General features: G+C 38.3%; 1 protein-coding gene across 1 annotated transcript; it reads right to left on the minus strand.

Annotated features, from left to right (window-relative positions):
- Nucleotides 1-3,335: 3,335 nt before the first annotated feature.
- Nucleotides 3,336-11,114, minus strand: LOC108664524. Its single transcript, XM_018151124.2, has 4 exons — nucleotides 11,001-11,114; nucleotides 6,918-10,605; nucleotides 5,637-5,782; nucleotides 3,336-4,904 (listed from the first exon to the last, which is right to left on the minus strand). The coding sequence occupies exons 2-4, from the start codon at nucleotides 10,579-10,581 to the stop codon at nucleotides 4,872-4,874; spliced, it is 3,843 nt and encodes a 1,280-aa protein (XP_018006613.1). The 5' UTR covers nucleotides 10,582-10,605; nucleotides 11,001-11,114; the 3' UTR covers nucleotides 3,336-4,871.
- Between the last annotated feature and the right edge of the window lie 6,594 nt (nucleotides 11,115-17,708).

A 17,708-nucleotide genomic window follows, 5' to 3' on the forward strand; every position in this document is an offset into this window, starting at 1 on the left:
GAACCGATTGTTGCATCCAGTCGCTTATATTGAAAATAAAATGATTTAAGCAAGTATTTCTTGCATCAGAGATAATTAAAAGTTTGCTAATGTTAACAGCATTATAATACATGCAGAAACGTACATTTTTTATAGATATTAAAAATTTAGGCTCTATGACTTGTATACTATGTCTATTACAGTCTATAGGATTTTGAATCGATGCATGCATTCAAATTCAAATTAGGTCCACCCACGCCCCACGGCAGCTGTCAGTGTCAGCTCACCTTCTTCAGAATGTGAAAGCTTTTGCCGGTGAAGGTGTGTTTTACGATTGGTCCATAAAGAAGTGTTGATCGGTTCAAAATGACATAAGAACAGATGCTTTTGAATAACCTATGGATTGGCACCATGATCCAGGTGGGTATTGCAGAATGCAGAGGGATTAGTAATGCTGACACGGAGTGACACCAGAAGCAGAATAGGTTTCTGAGCAGTCAGATGATATTGATGCTCCATCTCCTTGTTCTTTTTTCTTACGTTTAGCTTTGGGCTTGGGCATTCTGCTGGTTTTTGGTACAAACAAGGTACCTACTCCAAATAGGTGCCCGTCTCAAAATTAAGACTTTTCTACTTGTTCACCGACTCAAAAAGGTACTCACTCTATCCTATACACACGTCCGTAGTCGACCGAAGCTCGAACCGGCCTCCTAATTCAGATAATCGCCAGTGCTTTCCACAACAAAATCCAGATTCCAGAATCTACCTCCAACAAAAGATACCTCCGTTTGCTGCAATTCTCTCACCTCAGTCACCTGCAGCGCCGGAACTTGGGCACACGCATGGTTCAAGTTAAACCATGAGCAGTGAGCACACTGAGCACACTTTTCGAACGGGAATTTTTAAACTTTTATTAGAATTATATTGAAATGATGATACCTCAGCGAAAATTTGACAATTAAATATTCATATACATTAATATATGTATGAAAATATGATGATGCAGCATGTTACCAGCATATCAACCTCCATCTTATTTACCTATAGTTATTATTGATTAATACACTTTTTGGCTAGTATCGTTACCTGATAATAGACCATTAATTCTAAGTTCATGTATATGATGAAACTTTTGAAATTGCACATGCCAGTGGCATTAACATTTACTTCTATAACTGCCAGACAATAACACGATTCTTTTGTTATTATCAAAGTGATATATCACTACGTACTTGATTCGCATCTACGCAGAAGATAGTTGATACACGGTTGAATAATTAATTCAACCGTAATTAATTAATGAGTTGATAAATAGAGAATCTGTCCTGCTAAGCACAGTTTAGACTTTAGAGTTTAGCGAACGTCTCGGACAAATTTACGGCCGGACCCGAGGACGGACTCCAAATTCAGTGCGCATAGAATATCTCCCAAAATACTGTACGTAGCTCGATGAAACTTGGTACACATAATCATTATAGGTGGTGGTCGCGGGTTGTAGGTGAAGAAGAAGTCGCACGTTGACCGCTTGTAACACCTGGACTCAGCAATAGTTATTTAGTTGAAGTCTTCATCATGTTTCTCTCAATTTCATTTCCTTCTTTAAAAAAGTCGTTCGATGAGAGCTTTGGCCGGACGGAACTGGTCAAATGATCCAATGGATTACCCGTCTCAGAATTTAGAATGCCATGTGGCGGATGATGAGTAACAAGCACATACTGAAAGCATTCTACGGGCGATGCAGCATCCCCTCCAGCATTGATAAGAAGCGGAATATAAACACATAGCCCATAGGTAGTATCACAGTGACTACATAGTTCAATACTTATGCGCATCGAGAAGTTTTGGATTACGAGTCAAATAGCACATGACCCTGATAATTAGAGAGAATAGTATTTGAGTTGTAAACAAAGGAAAATGGGAACAAGAAGCTCTACTGAATAATAGGCAGAGGGATGTTCTGTTTTCAAATTAATTTTATCGCAACACAGATGAAGTGAGGGGTCTTCGTGTCTGAAACAAACATTCACAGTCTAAGCGTATGCGACAAAGGTTAGAATTTAAATACTTTAACCGTGAAGTGCCTTCGATGTTCCAAAAAGTATAAATTCGCGTAGAAAAAAAACATAAAAAACGATCATTGAATTGGCAGGAAATATTAAGCTTTTATAGAATTATTAAAAAACGCAGAGCCATGCGATCCGCTCAAAGATTAAACGTTATTAGAATTCAACCGAATGGCTAGGATTGATCTCAGTCTCGTGATGGTGCCTCGACTAAGCGTTGATGGTAAGGTGGGTGTTAGGCGGCAGAAGCCAGTCTCATTGTCGCTCAATGAAACCGCCAGTTTCATTGAGCACTATTAGAATAGAATATAGGTGTCAGCACTGAAGAAATATGTCCACGGGCCTGTTGCCGATTCGTTAACTTTTCATGACTTGATTCACAAGGGATCTGGGCTTTTGAACCCGATCTTTCCATAACTGACGATTGATTGAGATAGCTGCGGGACTTATTGCCTGGTCCGTAAGGTGCTAGACATTTCAAGACTGAACATAGCTCCTGCATAGCTTCGGCTTAGTCTGTTCTTGAAGGCGTTCATACTCGGAGCGTCAACGATGCTATCAGGGAGGCTGTTCCACATGTCGGTGACTCGAAGCGAGAAGAAATGTTTTATGTGTTACAACGCAGTTTTTTAACAGGCCCGAGGACGCTTCCTTGTGGCACGCCGCTGCGCACTGAAGCCCAGTCTGATACTGACACATCAATACTGACACGTTGTCGTCTCCCTACTAGAAAATCTCTGATCCATTTGAATACATTATTCCTAATTCCCAAAGACTTCAATTTAAGCAACAGCCGCTCATGCGGGACACTGTCAAATGCCTCGGCAAAATCGAGGTACACTGCATCTACTGGCTCCATTTCGTCCAGCAGGCGGGTCCATTCTTTCAGAGTAGACAAGAGGTTAGTGATGCAGGATCTCCCGACAATAAAGCCATGTTGACAGTCTGATAGGAGATTATTAAAACTATATATAAGTTAGTTAGTTAGTTTAGTGGCCAAATGTTTACTAGCGCTTCAGCTATTTAGCTATCTCGCACCGAAAGTCAAGATGAACATCACCATAGAGGTGGAAGGTCTCAATTATTCCTATATATAACACTACTAGAGGCTTGATAGTTCTTAGTTAATATTACGAATGAAATGCGTGAAAAGTAGAAATGGATATTCCTAAAAGAATTTATTCTTTTGGACACCCATTAGCATTAACTACACAGAGCGAGATTATTGTTCCCATCAATAGTAGCTACCTATTATGATACAACATAGAAGCTCAGCAAGGTAAAACTAGCAAACACAGATTATAAGAGTATATTTGCTTGTAAGTAGTGCGATGTGATTAAGTAACACGTGTACTGAAGAGATAACATCACAGTCCACTTCATCACAGGTTGTTCTTTGTTCCCTCGCTCTGATCGAACTATTAAATCCTGGCTGGTGAGCTTTTGCTCATCATTCACCAATCATAGACAAAAAAAAAAGTAATTATGTACGAAACCTGAACCAGTCATGCTTAAATGAAGAAGTTATATAAAATTTAAACGGGGTTTTTAAATATACATCATAGATACTAAGGCACAATGGGTACTAGTGAATAGTTTACTAACCAAAAAAAGCTAGCTAATTCAAACTCCCATCCACTCTTGAACTCAAGCATAGATCATGGGATGTATACAAAATGATAAAAAACTTTTCATCACGGCATTTTTCTTTTGATTAATTCCCATACACAGCACGGGATAAGTTTGATCGGAGTGCATAAGAACTACCCGGCCGGATACAAAATAAATTTGGACTTATATCTCATCAGAATAAAGAGAAATTCAAATTGATGTCAATACTTTTCTATAACTTAAGAATATATTCTTAATCTATGTATAATAAAAGGTGATAAGATGACTCCGCCACATGCAAATAGATATGCTATAAAGATGAAAAACAGATCCGGTCATTAAAAAATATTTGGTTCCGCATGAAGGCTATAAAATACCACACATATAAACTAGAACCTGAATGCAGGTTTCGGCCATTTTCTGGTATGTGATCGAGATTTTACTCTGCTTGCCATGAGAACGATGATAAGCAGATTGATTTGTAGCAAATAGTTATGAGATGCAATATGTTAAGCGGCTTGGTCTTATTCAAAATCAGTTTCAAGCCAGAAAGTCATTTTACACTATAGGAACACATTGTTGCTTGTAAAATAAAACGAACTGTGAGCATGGGATTGTGTTGCACCTAGTTAGCCATATATTGGACGCCGTACATTCGTCGTAACTTGAATGAAGTTTTGAACATTCTTTCATTAAGTTAGCAAGGTGTCAACAAGATAGCAGGACATTGCCATGACATTTGATACATTAATTCTAACTTGAAGCAATAGGTTTATGTTTAACATTATGGCATGAATGAAGCTAACAAATCAATGGTAAGTAAATTCCAAAGCAATCAGGAAAATCCCTGTTGTTAAAGGTCACAATTTAGGCTTGCAGTGAGATAATTATGAGCCAAGTAATTGCAGAAAATGTTATGCGCTGAAACAGATTTTCGTCACTAGGTTATATTTAGGAATAATGAAATGCTAAGCAACCCTGGGTAAAAAAATTCATCAAAACTATTTAAGATCAAACCAATCTATCAAAACCCAGGCAAATGCGCACAGAAAATAATGAAGGTAACAATCGAACAACGTTCCCATGAACACCCAACATAATTTAGATGAAGAAGGAGCCAAGGGCAAGGCTCCGGTAATTTGAACTTGATGATTCCATTGAAGAATTTATGAAACGAACATCCATTTTTGGAAGTTTCTTGTGATTGCCAGCTCTAGCTCACGCATTGGGTCTCTCGTTTGCACGCGCCACCTGCACAAGTAAATAAAATATTTCATCTGCTCCAAAAAAATTGAAAACTTAACACACGGCGCTAACCCTATCCCTCAAAGCTAAACAAATATCCCGAAACGTTGAGGAGAGACACCTTTATGGCGGAATCTATCGCTCATTCATTGAATGATTGATTTTAAAAAAGAAATTTCAAGAAAGTGCATCAATGCTTCTCGTCTAAATAGTAAACTAGGACACAGTGCTTCATCAAGAAGTGAAGAATGAAATCCTGCATCATATCGACGATTGAACTCTGTCACAGGGAAGTTTTCCGTCAACTCGAAGTCCTTCAAGCACAACAGTTGCGAGGCCTTCACTCGCCTCAGCGCCGTAGTTCCAGACATCACAGTCACCACGCATTGCCATGCATCATCGTTACGCGTCCATCACACTGCCTCCAGCACCACAACCACGCAACTCCCAGCAGCACCACAGCTCTCACACCCCCAGCTCCAACCCATTCCCCAAGCAGCATCCCAGCTCTTCTCCCCTTCCTCCCAGCGCCGCAGCCCTCCTCCCCAGCAGCACCACAGCTCCTCCCATCCCCCAGTAACACCACAGCTACCACACTTCCCAGCAAAGCCAGCACTAAAGCTCCCACACCCCCAGTAACACCACAGCCCCCCAACCCTCTCAGCATCTCAGCTCTCCCACACCCCCAGCAGCACAGCTCCCCACCTACCCCCACGACACCCCATTAAGATGACCCACCATGACGTCGTGGGTCTCAGACGACACGAAGTTGTCGCGGCACCAGGCGCTGAGTAGCGCAGGCGTCGCAGGTCGCGGGTGACGGCTGCCGTACCAGCACGTCAGCAGCTGGCCTTCCTCGTCCGTGTCGTACCGCACCTCCATACCTGTGGGCAGGGGATGCTTGGCAATCATAGTGCATGGACGATGATTTGTAATGATAGTACATGGATGTTAGTCTGCAATTGTAGTGCATGGATGATGATTTGTAATGATAGTACATAGAAGATGTATTGCAATTGTAGTGCATGGATGATGATTTGTAATGATAGTACATGGATGTTAGTCTGCAATTGTAGTGCATGGATGATGATTTGTAATCATAGTACATGGATGATAGTCAGCAATGATAGTGAACAGTTTTTTGCGAAGTTTACTGCTTTGACAGAGCAAAACTGTTATGATGTTAACATGTTATCATAACTGTTTACTGTTATGATAGCGCACGTGGCATTGTTTGCGATGATATTGTACGGGTTATTTTTTGCAATTCTAATGCACGCAATTAAGCGGGCTACTGGGTCTTACACTTCTGCATTCAAGTAATATTTATTGAATTCATAATAAACAAAAAAAAATTGTGCCATCCACACACAACGTCCTATTCGGGTTATTGAATGTATTAAATCTAGAATTATTCACGCAAATGAATTCGTCTAGAACAAAAAAATCTAGATAAGTTTTCGATAAACAGAACATGTGCCCGCGCACGCTATGAAAACAATCGGCATATGATGAAGTCAACTCGTGCAGCGCGAGACTATGTGCATGAACTTTGAAATTAGATGACACTTGCCTTCTAAGCACACTTTAAAACGTAGAATGATGCACGTGTTAACACCGACGCAAAATATAAGAAAGACAAACGTACACATTGCAGAGGCTGAGGCTGAAGAAACGACAACGTTACGTTAAAATGCGTGCTTCATGTGTAAACGCGTCCCACATAATAATATGAACCGAGGAAGAAATAATCAAGTATAGATACATCAGCTACAATACGAGTCCATACATACGATTTAACAATAGGTACCTAAGAGCAATTGGAACCTCGAATATTACAATTTATTTTCTTTCTGTCGATGATGTTCTCGAAACATGGTTAGTGATCAGTAATTAATATGTATTCAGTATTATCCGTAATAAATACGCATTAAATACTCCTGTGAATAACAATGTTATCCATTCAAATGAATCATTACATCATTCATTCTTAAAAACTACCGTAATACAATAACTCACCCTCAACAAGAATGTTGTATAGTTCGATGCCGTCTAGTGTAAGGCCAAATAAGAAGAACTGCCCCGGCTTGAAAAAATGTTGAGAGTCGTCGTTGCCTTTGAGTCTTCCCATCATTGGGTGCAGTTCTATTATAGAGCCACAAAATCCAGGCTCATCGCTTGAAGCTTCGACAGTAGGTACTGGCTGAGTGTCAAATACAAGGAGCTGCGATGAGCGCAGCTGATCATTAGAAATAGCAGCGAAGTATTCGGCTCGTTTGCGCGCCAATTCTTCATGAACATCCTTCTCATCTCTGCCATAGCCCGTAAACCTTGGTATAGGAAAGTCGTAAATTATTGTTTCGGGTGCGGAAGGACCTGGTGGCTCAGGGTTGTTATTCATTATGTTTTGAGGTGGTTTGACAGCACCTTTATCGCGTGAAACGGTCACTGAAGCTGCTGGTACTACGCTGTTCCCGACTCGTCCTGCTGACTTTGCACTCTCCTGTCTTAATTCATTGCTGACATTTTGGATGACGGATGAACGAGAAGGGTTGCTCTTATTTTGCGCCACATGGGAGCCATTTTCGAGAAATACTTTAGTATAAATGGAGCTGTTCAGCGCGGGTTCCGTATTCTCGTTGTTTCTTTGCGTTTCCAGGTATTTGAGCCAAGATTGGTAGGAGTTGAATTCAATGGTGACATGAGGTGGATTGGAGTATGCAATCCTTAAAGCATTTACATCGTAGACACCTGGTCCTTGCTTGCCAGGAGGTGGCAAAAAAATAGGCTTGGTGCCAATCCACCCCGCAGAGGCAACGGCGCAAATTTCCAGTAATCCGTGATATCGACTTTCAGGGATAGTGTTGATGTATAAATTGCATGTATGCTCCATCAAAACTTTAGCCCCGCTAAATTTTGTGTAACAAGTTTTCTTGAAAGGTTCTCCGTTTATGTAGAGGTGCTTGATATCAAGTTGAATGAAGATAGTTCCGTGGAAGTCATCGGAATGCCAAGAAAGAACAACCAACTCGTCTTCGATGTTAACGATGTTTCCGCGAACGTAACGTCCCGAGAAACGATCAAGCTCAGGTTGGCCCACTTTTGAAGGTTTGCGCTGATTAGTTTTTGAGGCTTTGTGACCACTTTGGGTCTTCATGGCAATCGTGAAAAGGTCAGATGGATCGGATGGCTCAGACATTTCTATAGCAGCCAAATTGTGACGCATGCCGTCGACATCTTCCTCGTCGAAATCATCATTGTCTTCTTGGAGGTCGTCTCTATCGTCGTGTTCCGCATCGGAATCGTCTGACGTGCAATCGATGTGAGCAAGATCATCCTCGCTGCCGCAAGCAGAGTTACTGATGGTAATTTTACCGATCCAGGAATACAAAGGACTCCGGTTGGAGTCAAATGCTACATAGCACATTCGTTGCTCGTCTATTTTACTGCAGTAGCAGACACAGCCGTCAACTATCATTTGATTCCGTTGAACCCAAACGAGACCTTGGTTTTTAAGGCCCACTGCAACGGCATCTTGATTGGTCTCATTTATAACTCCTTTGCTAACACTAGAAAATGCTTTCTCAGTGAGTTTCGCTACACGGCTAGAACATGAGCATTTTCCATCCACCAACTTCTTGTGCCAAAGAGGAATTTTGTTCTGAAGATCTTCAAAAATAAGTAGCTGATCGTCGTGATGCCAGACAGCCACAGCAGTGTATTCTGCGCCGTACTTCATGGGTTCTGTGGAGCAGTGGGCAAGAACACTCCACCGAGAAGTGAGCAGTACTTGCGAGTGCATCGACAAAATACTTCGACTTGACACCTTCTTGCCGTACTTGTATAGCTCGTGAACTGAAAATTCGACATTAACAGTACTGCCGTCCACGACGCACTCGATCAAACCTCTAGTTTCACCCATTTTTTGTACATGGCCAACCATGTAATAGAATGTATCTTTTCGTTTCTCGTGGGCGTCGGAAACTTCAAAGTTGGTGTAGATTTTATCATTAAGAATCATCTGCTGCAGTTCGGCAGGTTCTTTACCAACCCAGGCACAGATGGCTCGTCTGAAGACAGCACATCCTCGCACGATTTTCATCTGCATAGGTACTATGTACGTGTTAACTTTTTCATTCGTTTTAAGGAAGAACTTAAGTAGAGAGGTGCCACGATACTTCTTACCGTGTACGTAGAAGCGTTCGCGTGTGAGGTACACAGAATTGGCAAATCCAGTGAGTATTGCGTCTGACGCACTGCAGCTCAGAACGAACCCAGCCAGGCGTCCTTTTTTCATGGCGTCATTGAACGGTGTTTGAGGAGTAGCCGCTATGAGATCACTCCGATCCACCATAACTTCGCGTGTCACAGCACCGGCCTTGCTGGCGTCACGAATGTTCTTCAAAGGTACCTTTTTGAGCGAGTTAATTTTTGTCTTGAGGCTCTGAGGAGCTGGACCATGCCAAACACAAACCGCTTCCCAGAAGGTCCTTAGATTGGGGTCCACGTCCATTGGTCTTTCTAGAGCTACAACATATCCATGCAAAATTGGTTTGTTGACCGACATAAGGTGACGAACTACCTCCTCAGCGGTCGAAAACTGTAAGCCATTCACGAAGAACTGAGAAGGAGAGAATCTACAAGCATTGTCGCCATTGCCGAACATAAGATAACCTTTGTTTGTGCCACGAAAGAAGCCAGTCAAGTAACTGGCCACCCGCACAACGTTGTTGGGAGTTTCAATGATATTTTTCTTCTCTGGGACTTTAGCACACGTAATCTGCTGCCGCAGGTTTTCTTCGTCGGAATCATCTTCATCAGCCCAAATCAGGGATGCTTTGGACTTATTTGCACCATTTTCCTCAATATATTTAACTTTGGAAAGCAAATTAGTTTCTTTGGAAATCTCAGGTAGCCGAACACCGTTTGGCTTGCGAGCCTCAGGTTTACCATAGATCAATTTAAAATCCGGTCTTTTACCAAGAAAGACAACGACAGCTTCCATTTGTACGAGCACGCCAAATATTTTAACAGGTGGCATTGGCTTGGCGATCGCTATAACATTTGCATCAGCACAGGGATAGGCTAAATTTTCAGACAAGACGAACTTCTTTTGATTGATATAGAAATTATCGGCAGTGAATAGAACATTTTTGACCCTGCCTTTTTCACATCTGATTGACACAAGACCATAGGTCTCACAGCACCAATATACAAGTCCAGATACCTCAACCATAGACGCAGTGGGAACATCAACGTATACATCATAGCGGGATTGAACCGTAAGCTCATTTGATAACGTGCCCCACCTCCGCCAAAATTCACTGTAAGGACCAACGTCGGGAACCATGTTCTGTGGTCCAACCCAACACAGAACTGATTTGTAGCGCACCTTAAACGTTACTATCATTCGTTCTTCCCCCATGTCCTCAATGAACAAATTCAAGTACGATCTTCTGTCCAGAAAAGTGAAGAGATTATGGGGACTTTCAACACGCTTTTTGTTCACGTAAAAGTGCGATAGTTGGAAAAGAACGAACTTCCCTCCTCCACCACGCACTGACAAAATACCAGCCGTGCCATCGTCTTTGATTGACATGACATAACCTGAAATAAACATAATGCCGTCGATCTTGGCGGTCGGATCTGAGTGAATCAAATTATTTCTGTTTGAGGACTCCATTGTTGCCACGAAGTGCTGTCCAGCCTGAAATGAAACGATCAGATGAGAAACGCTCCAACGGACGTGGTTGAATTTTGCAGCAATATTTGCTTAGAATATTGGCTCAAGTAGGTAGTTCATAAAAATATAGACTTAAGAAATTTTATTTGAATTTTTAGAACGAGTCTCCAATATTAGATAGAATAAACTCAGATAGAGGAACGAATTCCTAATGATAGAGAATTGGAGAATATAATAACCATCTAATTAGCTATGTTACATTAGAAAATTAGAAATCAAATAAGAAATTGCCAGCAGCAAAAATACAAAACTTAACAAGCTGAAGCATCTTTGGTCTGTTTCCGTAACAAAGTAGTTTTCACAAACATATTAAAACGAATTAAATTCATCTATTCTAAAGAGCTATTAAATCGACTTACCTATTCAAAGCGCGCAGTCGATGGCTGACCTCAGCAAAATAAATCTCAGGTAGAGCTATTGCGAACCATATTGTTTCCAAATATACTAAGAATTTTGAACAATTTACAAAAATTCTGCACAATAAAAGACTTCATTTACTAAAGCACATAAAATCAAAGTTATTACGTAATCAGACACTCTTGACTAGACAGCACAAATACATCGAACATAAGTAAAATGAACTGCAAGCAAGCACTCTCAGAACACTTATTCACTCACAACGGTCATACAATTTTGCTACTTAATAAGTTCAATTGATAATCACCAACGATGCACGGAAAACTTGAAAAAATGTAACTAAGCTAATAAGGAAAACACACTCAAACCACCGAGTCTCCAGAAGACGAGCGTGTGCCACTGGAAAAGCAGATATTCATTCCATTTTTATGATTTTTTTAGTCATTCCTTTTCAAGTCAGTCCCTTGAGTAGACCAGTAAAGTATCATGTATACCGGGTATTATCACATAGATAGATATTGAATATACATATTTAAACTATATTGATGAGCTGAAATTAAAAAGAAAACCTCTCGTTTGCCACACAGTGAGAGTGTGGCAACCAGCTGTCATGTCTTGCAGTGTCGCTGTGTGACATCGAACGATCGCGTGGCATGTGGCGTGAAGTGATCGCGTTACAACCTCGTTCAATCGATGCGCTCGACGAACTGAAGGGTTGCTATGAGAAGCAGAGCCTGAGATTGCAAGTTCTTTGCTTAGTTGAACAAAATGACGTCACTTGTTTGGATTATGCTTCGGCAAGCATCGTGTAACATCAACACAGAGAAAAATTATCGGTAAGACGAAAACATGGACACTTTAAGCATAGCAGGCTATCTATGTTCAGTTTCTTAATTCAAGTTGTATACATGCACACAAATAGCGGTCAAGTCATTTAATGGTCTCACAGCATAATTCAAGAAATTAATTTCAAAGATTATTAAATCGAATAGTTGATAGCAGTTGAACATTAAAAGTGGTGAGTGCACATATCGAATTACGCCAGTAGCGTTGTCAGAAGAATAACGGAAGGAGCTTCTATATTTATATATTTATAACACGCTGGTTTCCTAATGTAACAGGGATTACAACATCAATATAAGTTTTGCCTTCCGTCGTGCAATAGGTAATGATTATTGCTACGAATTAGGTTACTTCACCCTCTCACTTCTTCCAAATTGATCTAGTGATGCTTATAATAAACATTAGTCAATCATCCGTTGATATTGTACGGTAGTGAAACGCGATTAATTGATGATTAGGTATGTTCTTGGTAAATGATTCATACGAGTCATTACAGAGTGCTTCAAACCTCAAGCATTTCCATGTTCTGTGTGTGAATCACTCATTACTGCAATAAAATATTGATAATGTATCTATGTACCGTAAGCAGTGATAGTACCGTAATTATAGTTTTATCATCAACTTGAGGAGAATAATTAAAAATTCATGTTGATCCATTTTTTAACACATTAGGCTTGGTTTTTGTTCAACAGATACTGTTAAATAATTTATCTTTATAGGAACAAGCGACTAAATCATTTTTCGCCATTATAAGGTGTCATAAAGTACAGTCAAATGGTATTGAAGTGAGTAAATTTGTCTCTATTAATTTTGCCTTAAATATCTCTGTATTGCACAGTATCAAAGAACAAATTCTTATCACTCACTCATTAGGAGTTGGGTCATAGTCATGCACATGTTATGTGGATTGATACAGTACAGATAAGAACCACGCTGCTTTGGAAGCATAGATAAGAACCATATGATATTGAACAAGATTTGTGAATTCAATTGGTTTATATGTGGATTGACTCATTAATGAAAGACATTAAACATTGCCAGGTCATGAGCTAGTATATTATAAAAGCCACATCTGTTTTAGTAGCCATCTCAGGGTGTATAGACTTATTTATAACTCAAATCATGTGCACTTAAATTGATTTGTACTTAAATTATGTACCACATGTTTTGGGCACAAATCATGTGCACTTGAAATTAAAGTTTCTTTTTCTATTGAAAAAGATAAAAGGGAATTATAATAATATATGTTTAAAAATTACTTTTTAAAGACAACACTCCTAAATAATCCAGTGTCTCCAATGTTAAAGATGTACAATGAATTTCTCATTTTATTTTCAAATATTAAAAAAATTAATTTCTAACATTTTTTAATATATAGAATTTTTTTTCAAAATTATTTATTCTGTCAATTGATTCATGCATTGCCTCTGACTTCAAATAAGTGCGAAAATTTCAGATCAATTGGACAGGTAAAAGTGTGTCAAATATCAGTTACAAGATTTGTATCAGACAAAATTATTTTTTAAATGTTTTTAATATTGAAAAAAAAAATTAATTTTTAAAATCATTCATTTGTCATTTGATTCTTGCATCGTCTCCAACCTTACACAAGTGTGCAAAATTTCAGATCGATAGGATAAGTGAAAGTGTGATAAATTTTGATTAGTATAAGATTTGTAGCAGACAGACAAACAAACAACAAGAAGTGAAGTTAGAGGCAAGTGTTGTAAAAACACAATTATTATGACTTGAAAAATTGAAGTTTACAGTCAGATCATGCAAACGTATGAAGTATGTATTACTATATGAGGGATAATAAATTCAGTTATTTCCACAGAAAGTGAGATAATTAGTGACAATCCTTGGCAACAAACCGTCATCAAATGTTACATAAACAGATCTTGCCCCTGGGCCCTGAATTACCTCCAAATATTCCTAGATTAGGAAATTCTTCTTTTTACTGAATTAACTCTTCTCCATAATCATAACAATAAGTAAGAAATATGACAGCTTCCAAATAAAAACATCATAAGGCAAAAATTTTGACTTTTGCAAATTAGTATCACAATTCCTCCAAATATTCTATACGAAACCAAAAAATTTCTCTTAAATGTTGGACATACAAGTTGCATTTATGTCAAGATTTCAGACAGCAATGGAACTAAAATTTATGATTCTTGTTAAAAAATATAGATATAGGTATACATTATCATATGCTATTGTTATATGCCCTACTGTCCTCTGATATTGATTGAATGAAAATATTTTATAGGCCATTTTAATGAGGAAATCAAGAGATTTGACTATAATGGTTGGCTTAAAAAATGTGTTTGCCATTTGTCAAGCCAAACAAATGTGTTTGCCATTTGTCAAGCCACACAAATGTGTTTGTCCTTTGTCAAGCCACACAAATGTGTTTGTCCTTTGTCAAGCCACACAAATGAGTTTGTCTTTTGTCAAGCCAAACAAATGTGCTTGTTCTTTGTCAAGCCACACAAATGTGTTTACCCTTTGTTAAGCCACACAAATGTGTTTGCCCTTTGTCAAGCCACATAAATGTGTTTGCAAACTTGTTAACCACAGCTTGATAAAGGGTCTTGAAGTTTTTAACTATTTTCATAGCTGCATGTAGATAGAACAACATCTGTAAAACAACAGTTCTGGACACGCAAAAACATCCATGAATCTATCCAGTATCACCCATTCCCATTGCCTTTTCCCTATTTATTCAGTAAAGAATAACAAATACAGCCTATTGCTCCTTGCAATTTTAAGAAATTACTTGTGAAGCAATCATTTTCACCTGAGATTTTAGGAAACGTCTGCCTGATGTATCAAACTGGTCAGCACTCAGCCCTCAGGTACCATAGGTCAAGAAACATATTCTCTTAGTCAATTCTTAAATGCTGAAGTGATGATTAGTGATCTAACAAAGGCATGGAATATATCCATCATTCAAGCCAAAACCAGAGCTTTCCTGCCATTTCTTGATACCACAAGATTCCAGATAGGTGAATTTCCTCCTATCTAATTATTAACAAAATTTTACTATCAGGCAAGGAGATTACAAATGTATTGAAAATTTGTTACTTTGGAGCCACAAGATTTCAGTAAAAAGTAGGAAAATTTCAGAACTGATCCAACTTAGAATGCTACAGTCCCTCCAAGTGTACAGTCCCTCCAATGTGTTCTCCAAGTTTCAACCATTCAACCGATTTCCTGATAGCAATTATTGTGAATATTTTTGAATGTGTATGGTGAATATTTTTTATTGTGATCTTGTCAACATTCTAAAATCAAAGTTCTAAGGTCTTGAGATAAGTGTTAGCAAAAATGCAAGCCAGCAGTGTGGAATTCCAGAGGGGTAATATATTAACTGGTAAGCAGCAAATCAGAAAGCAGGACCTTAAAATCTGGAAAGGCCAGCATACATACACTTTCAGACCATCATCATCACTGATGAGTCTCTGCAAGCTGCCACAGCTGTTTCATTGGAAAAAAGCAGCACTTGCATCATTACCGTAACAAGAATCCTATCGACGCTTAAATGCATGCAAAGTAACAGTCAGAGGAATCCAATCATAGCTAGAATGTGTGCAACTTCATAGCCACTGGAATCCTATCAGCATTAGAAAGCTAGAATGGACCACCACCAAATGCACAAATATTAACTCACTGATGATAATTTAATGCTACTGTAATTACAAATACCAGCAATTCTTGCGATGACAAAATAATTGCAGACAAAGATTCTGAAATTTTTTCTAAGATTTAATTGAAGGGACAGCAATTGAAAAAGAAATTTAAGAGATAGCATTGAGGAACTGAGAGGCAATTAAATAATGAGACCACATCTTTGAAGCACAAGCTTGAAGAAGTTTGTTCACTTCTTATTTCATGTGCATAATACATTGTAGTTATGTCACTATCAATGGAAATAATAACATCTTCACTATGTACATTCACTCACAAATCCATGAAAAACTGCCTATGATTCAATCAACAAATACAAAACTGATTACTGCTGCACTCAGCTAAGACATGCAAACTACTATTTGCAATCAGGAATACCATCCAAACAAAAACAATAGGAAAGAAGGTCACAGAGATACCAAACAATAGGACATCAATATACTCATGTGAATAAATGAAAGATACAAATTCTTCTATATTAAAAATTTTTAAGTAACTGACATTCAACAGAATGGTTTAATAAGATAATAACTTTTGTAAATGTTATATATGCATGCAGAATCAATCATGTGCAACAAACAAAGTGGAGGGAAAACTTTTGGCTGGGCATCAAATTCAAATCTAATGATGGTTAGTTCTCATTATGCGATCAATGTGTGTGGTAGCCTAACTACGGTGCGTTAAGTACAGATGAAGCTCCCATCCAGGCTGATAAGTGAGTGGACACTTCAGTAAGTTCAGTTCTATACTCCACAGGTTTTATTCATAAACTTTGGGACGATAATTGAGTGAAAACTTTACGTGATATATTGTGAGCCTTCTAAAGTTCTAAAATTGTAAAAATCACTAGATTTACACAATCTAAAGGTTTGATAATAATTTTGTCTGCTACAAATCTTATAATCAATCTGAAATTTTGCACACTTGCATAAAGCTGGGGAGAATGCATGAATCAATTGGCAGAATAAAATCCTAATTTTCAAAATTTGCCAATTTTTTAAAATTAATTTCTTTATATTTAAAATAAAATTAGAAATTCATTATACATATGTAACATCAAAGACACTGGATTTTTTTAAAAGTGTTGTCTTTAAAAAGTAATTTTTAAACACATAGCCTATTTATGCATTTAGCTGGCCCTATTCAGTATGCCCTTCCTTCTCATTTTTCTCGATCATAGCAGAGGCCCATAGTGGCAAACCAGAGCTTTTCAGAATTGGTTCATTTTTAATTTCCTAATTTACTCAAGATTTAAACCAATTTCTTAAGTATGATAATGCTGGTATCCAGGATCCTAGGGCAAACGTGGTATATTCCGACACATTAAGGACATAGCAAAAAATGAATGACTATAAAAAAATCACCGTATGCGCATTCAAGTTCTGTTTGCTTTACGTCACTCTCAAAACACCGCACTACGCGCCAGCATAATGAAATGTCACAAACTGTTTCCATATTTATTTAAAAGCCTTTAGAATGCAAACCTACCAAATCCATATATTCCGATGCTGTGTGTGACTAAATTTGGCATTTTGTGAGACTAATTCCGGCCGCGCTTCAAACTTTACTAATTTGTAATTCCAACCCTCTTGTGTTCGAATTCCAATCGCTGTGTGAGCTGTATTGGAATACAACACAGCTCGGAATTAGAACACTATAGAATATTGAACACTACTTAATTAGGCTTTTAATTAACACGTTAATCGCCACATGTACCACTGGTGGCTCAAAACAAGCTTTCAATGAATGCCATATGTACCACCGGTGGATCATTTACAAATTTAATTTCAAATTTGTTTTTCACTCATTTTTCATGACTAGAAGGAAGAATTATCAAAACAAGTACCTATCGTAATTTATTTATTAGCATAACTATTCAAAAAAATAGTTTCATACAAATTTCAAATTGAATATAACTAATGTTTTGTTCCATAAATCAGACTCTTCCCCAAACATAAAATTCAATGGTAAAGAAGGAAATTCTTCAAATAAAACAAATAATCCGCATAAATTGGTGATATTTAGTGAGATTACCTTTTGGAAAATTATCCATGAACCAATAATAGCATTAGACATCAGACATTACATATGAGAGTGGGTTCTTTCAAAACAACCAGGGCATAAATGTGGCTTATTTTTGCATTGAAGGCTGATTGTTTTCAGTTTTCACTCCT

The sequence above is a fragment of the Hyalella azteca genome, unplaced genomic scaffold (assembly GCF_000764305.2).
Source record: "Hyalella azteca isolate HAZT.00-mixed unplaced genomic scaffold, Hazt_2.0.2 contig14460, whole genome shotgun sequence".
NCBI lineage: Eukaryota > Metazoa > Arthropoda > Malacostraca > Amphipoda > Hyalellidae > Hyalella > Hyalella azteca.

Excerpts from the sequence above, each read along its gene's own strand:
- LOC108664524 (XM_018151124.2), bottom strand. The coding sequence starts at position 10,581 with ATGGAGTCCTCAAACAGAAATAATTTGATTCACTCAGATCCGACCGCC. Across the intron at positions 5,783-6,917 it reads ATACAACATTCTTGTTGAGG|GTATGGAGGTGCGGTACGAC; the intron begins GTGAGTTATTGT and ends CCCTGCCCACAG. Across the intron at positions 4,905-5,636 it reads CTGAGACCCACGACGTCATG|GTGGCGCGTGCAAACGAGAG; the intron begins GTGGGTCATCTT and ends TTACTTGTGCAG.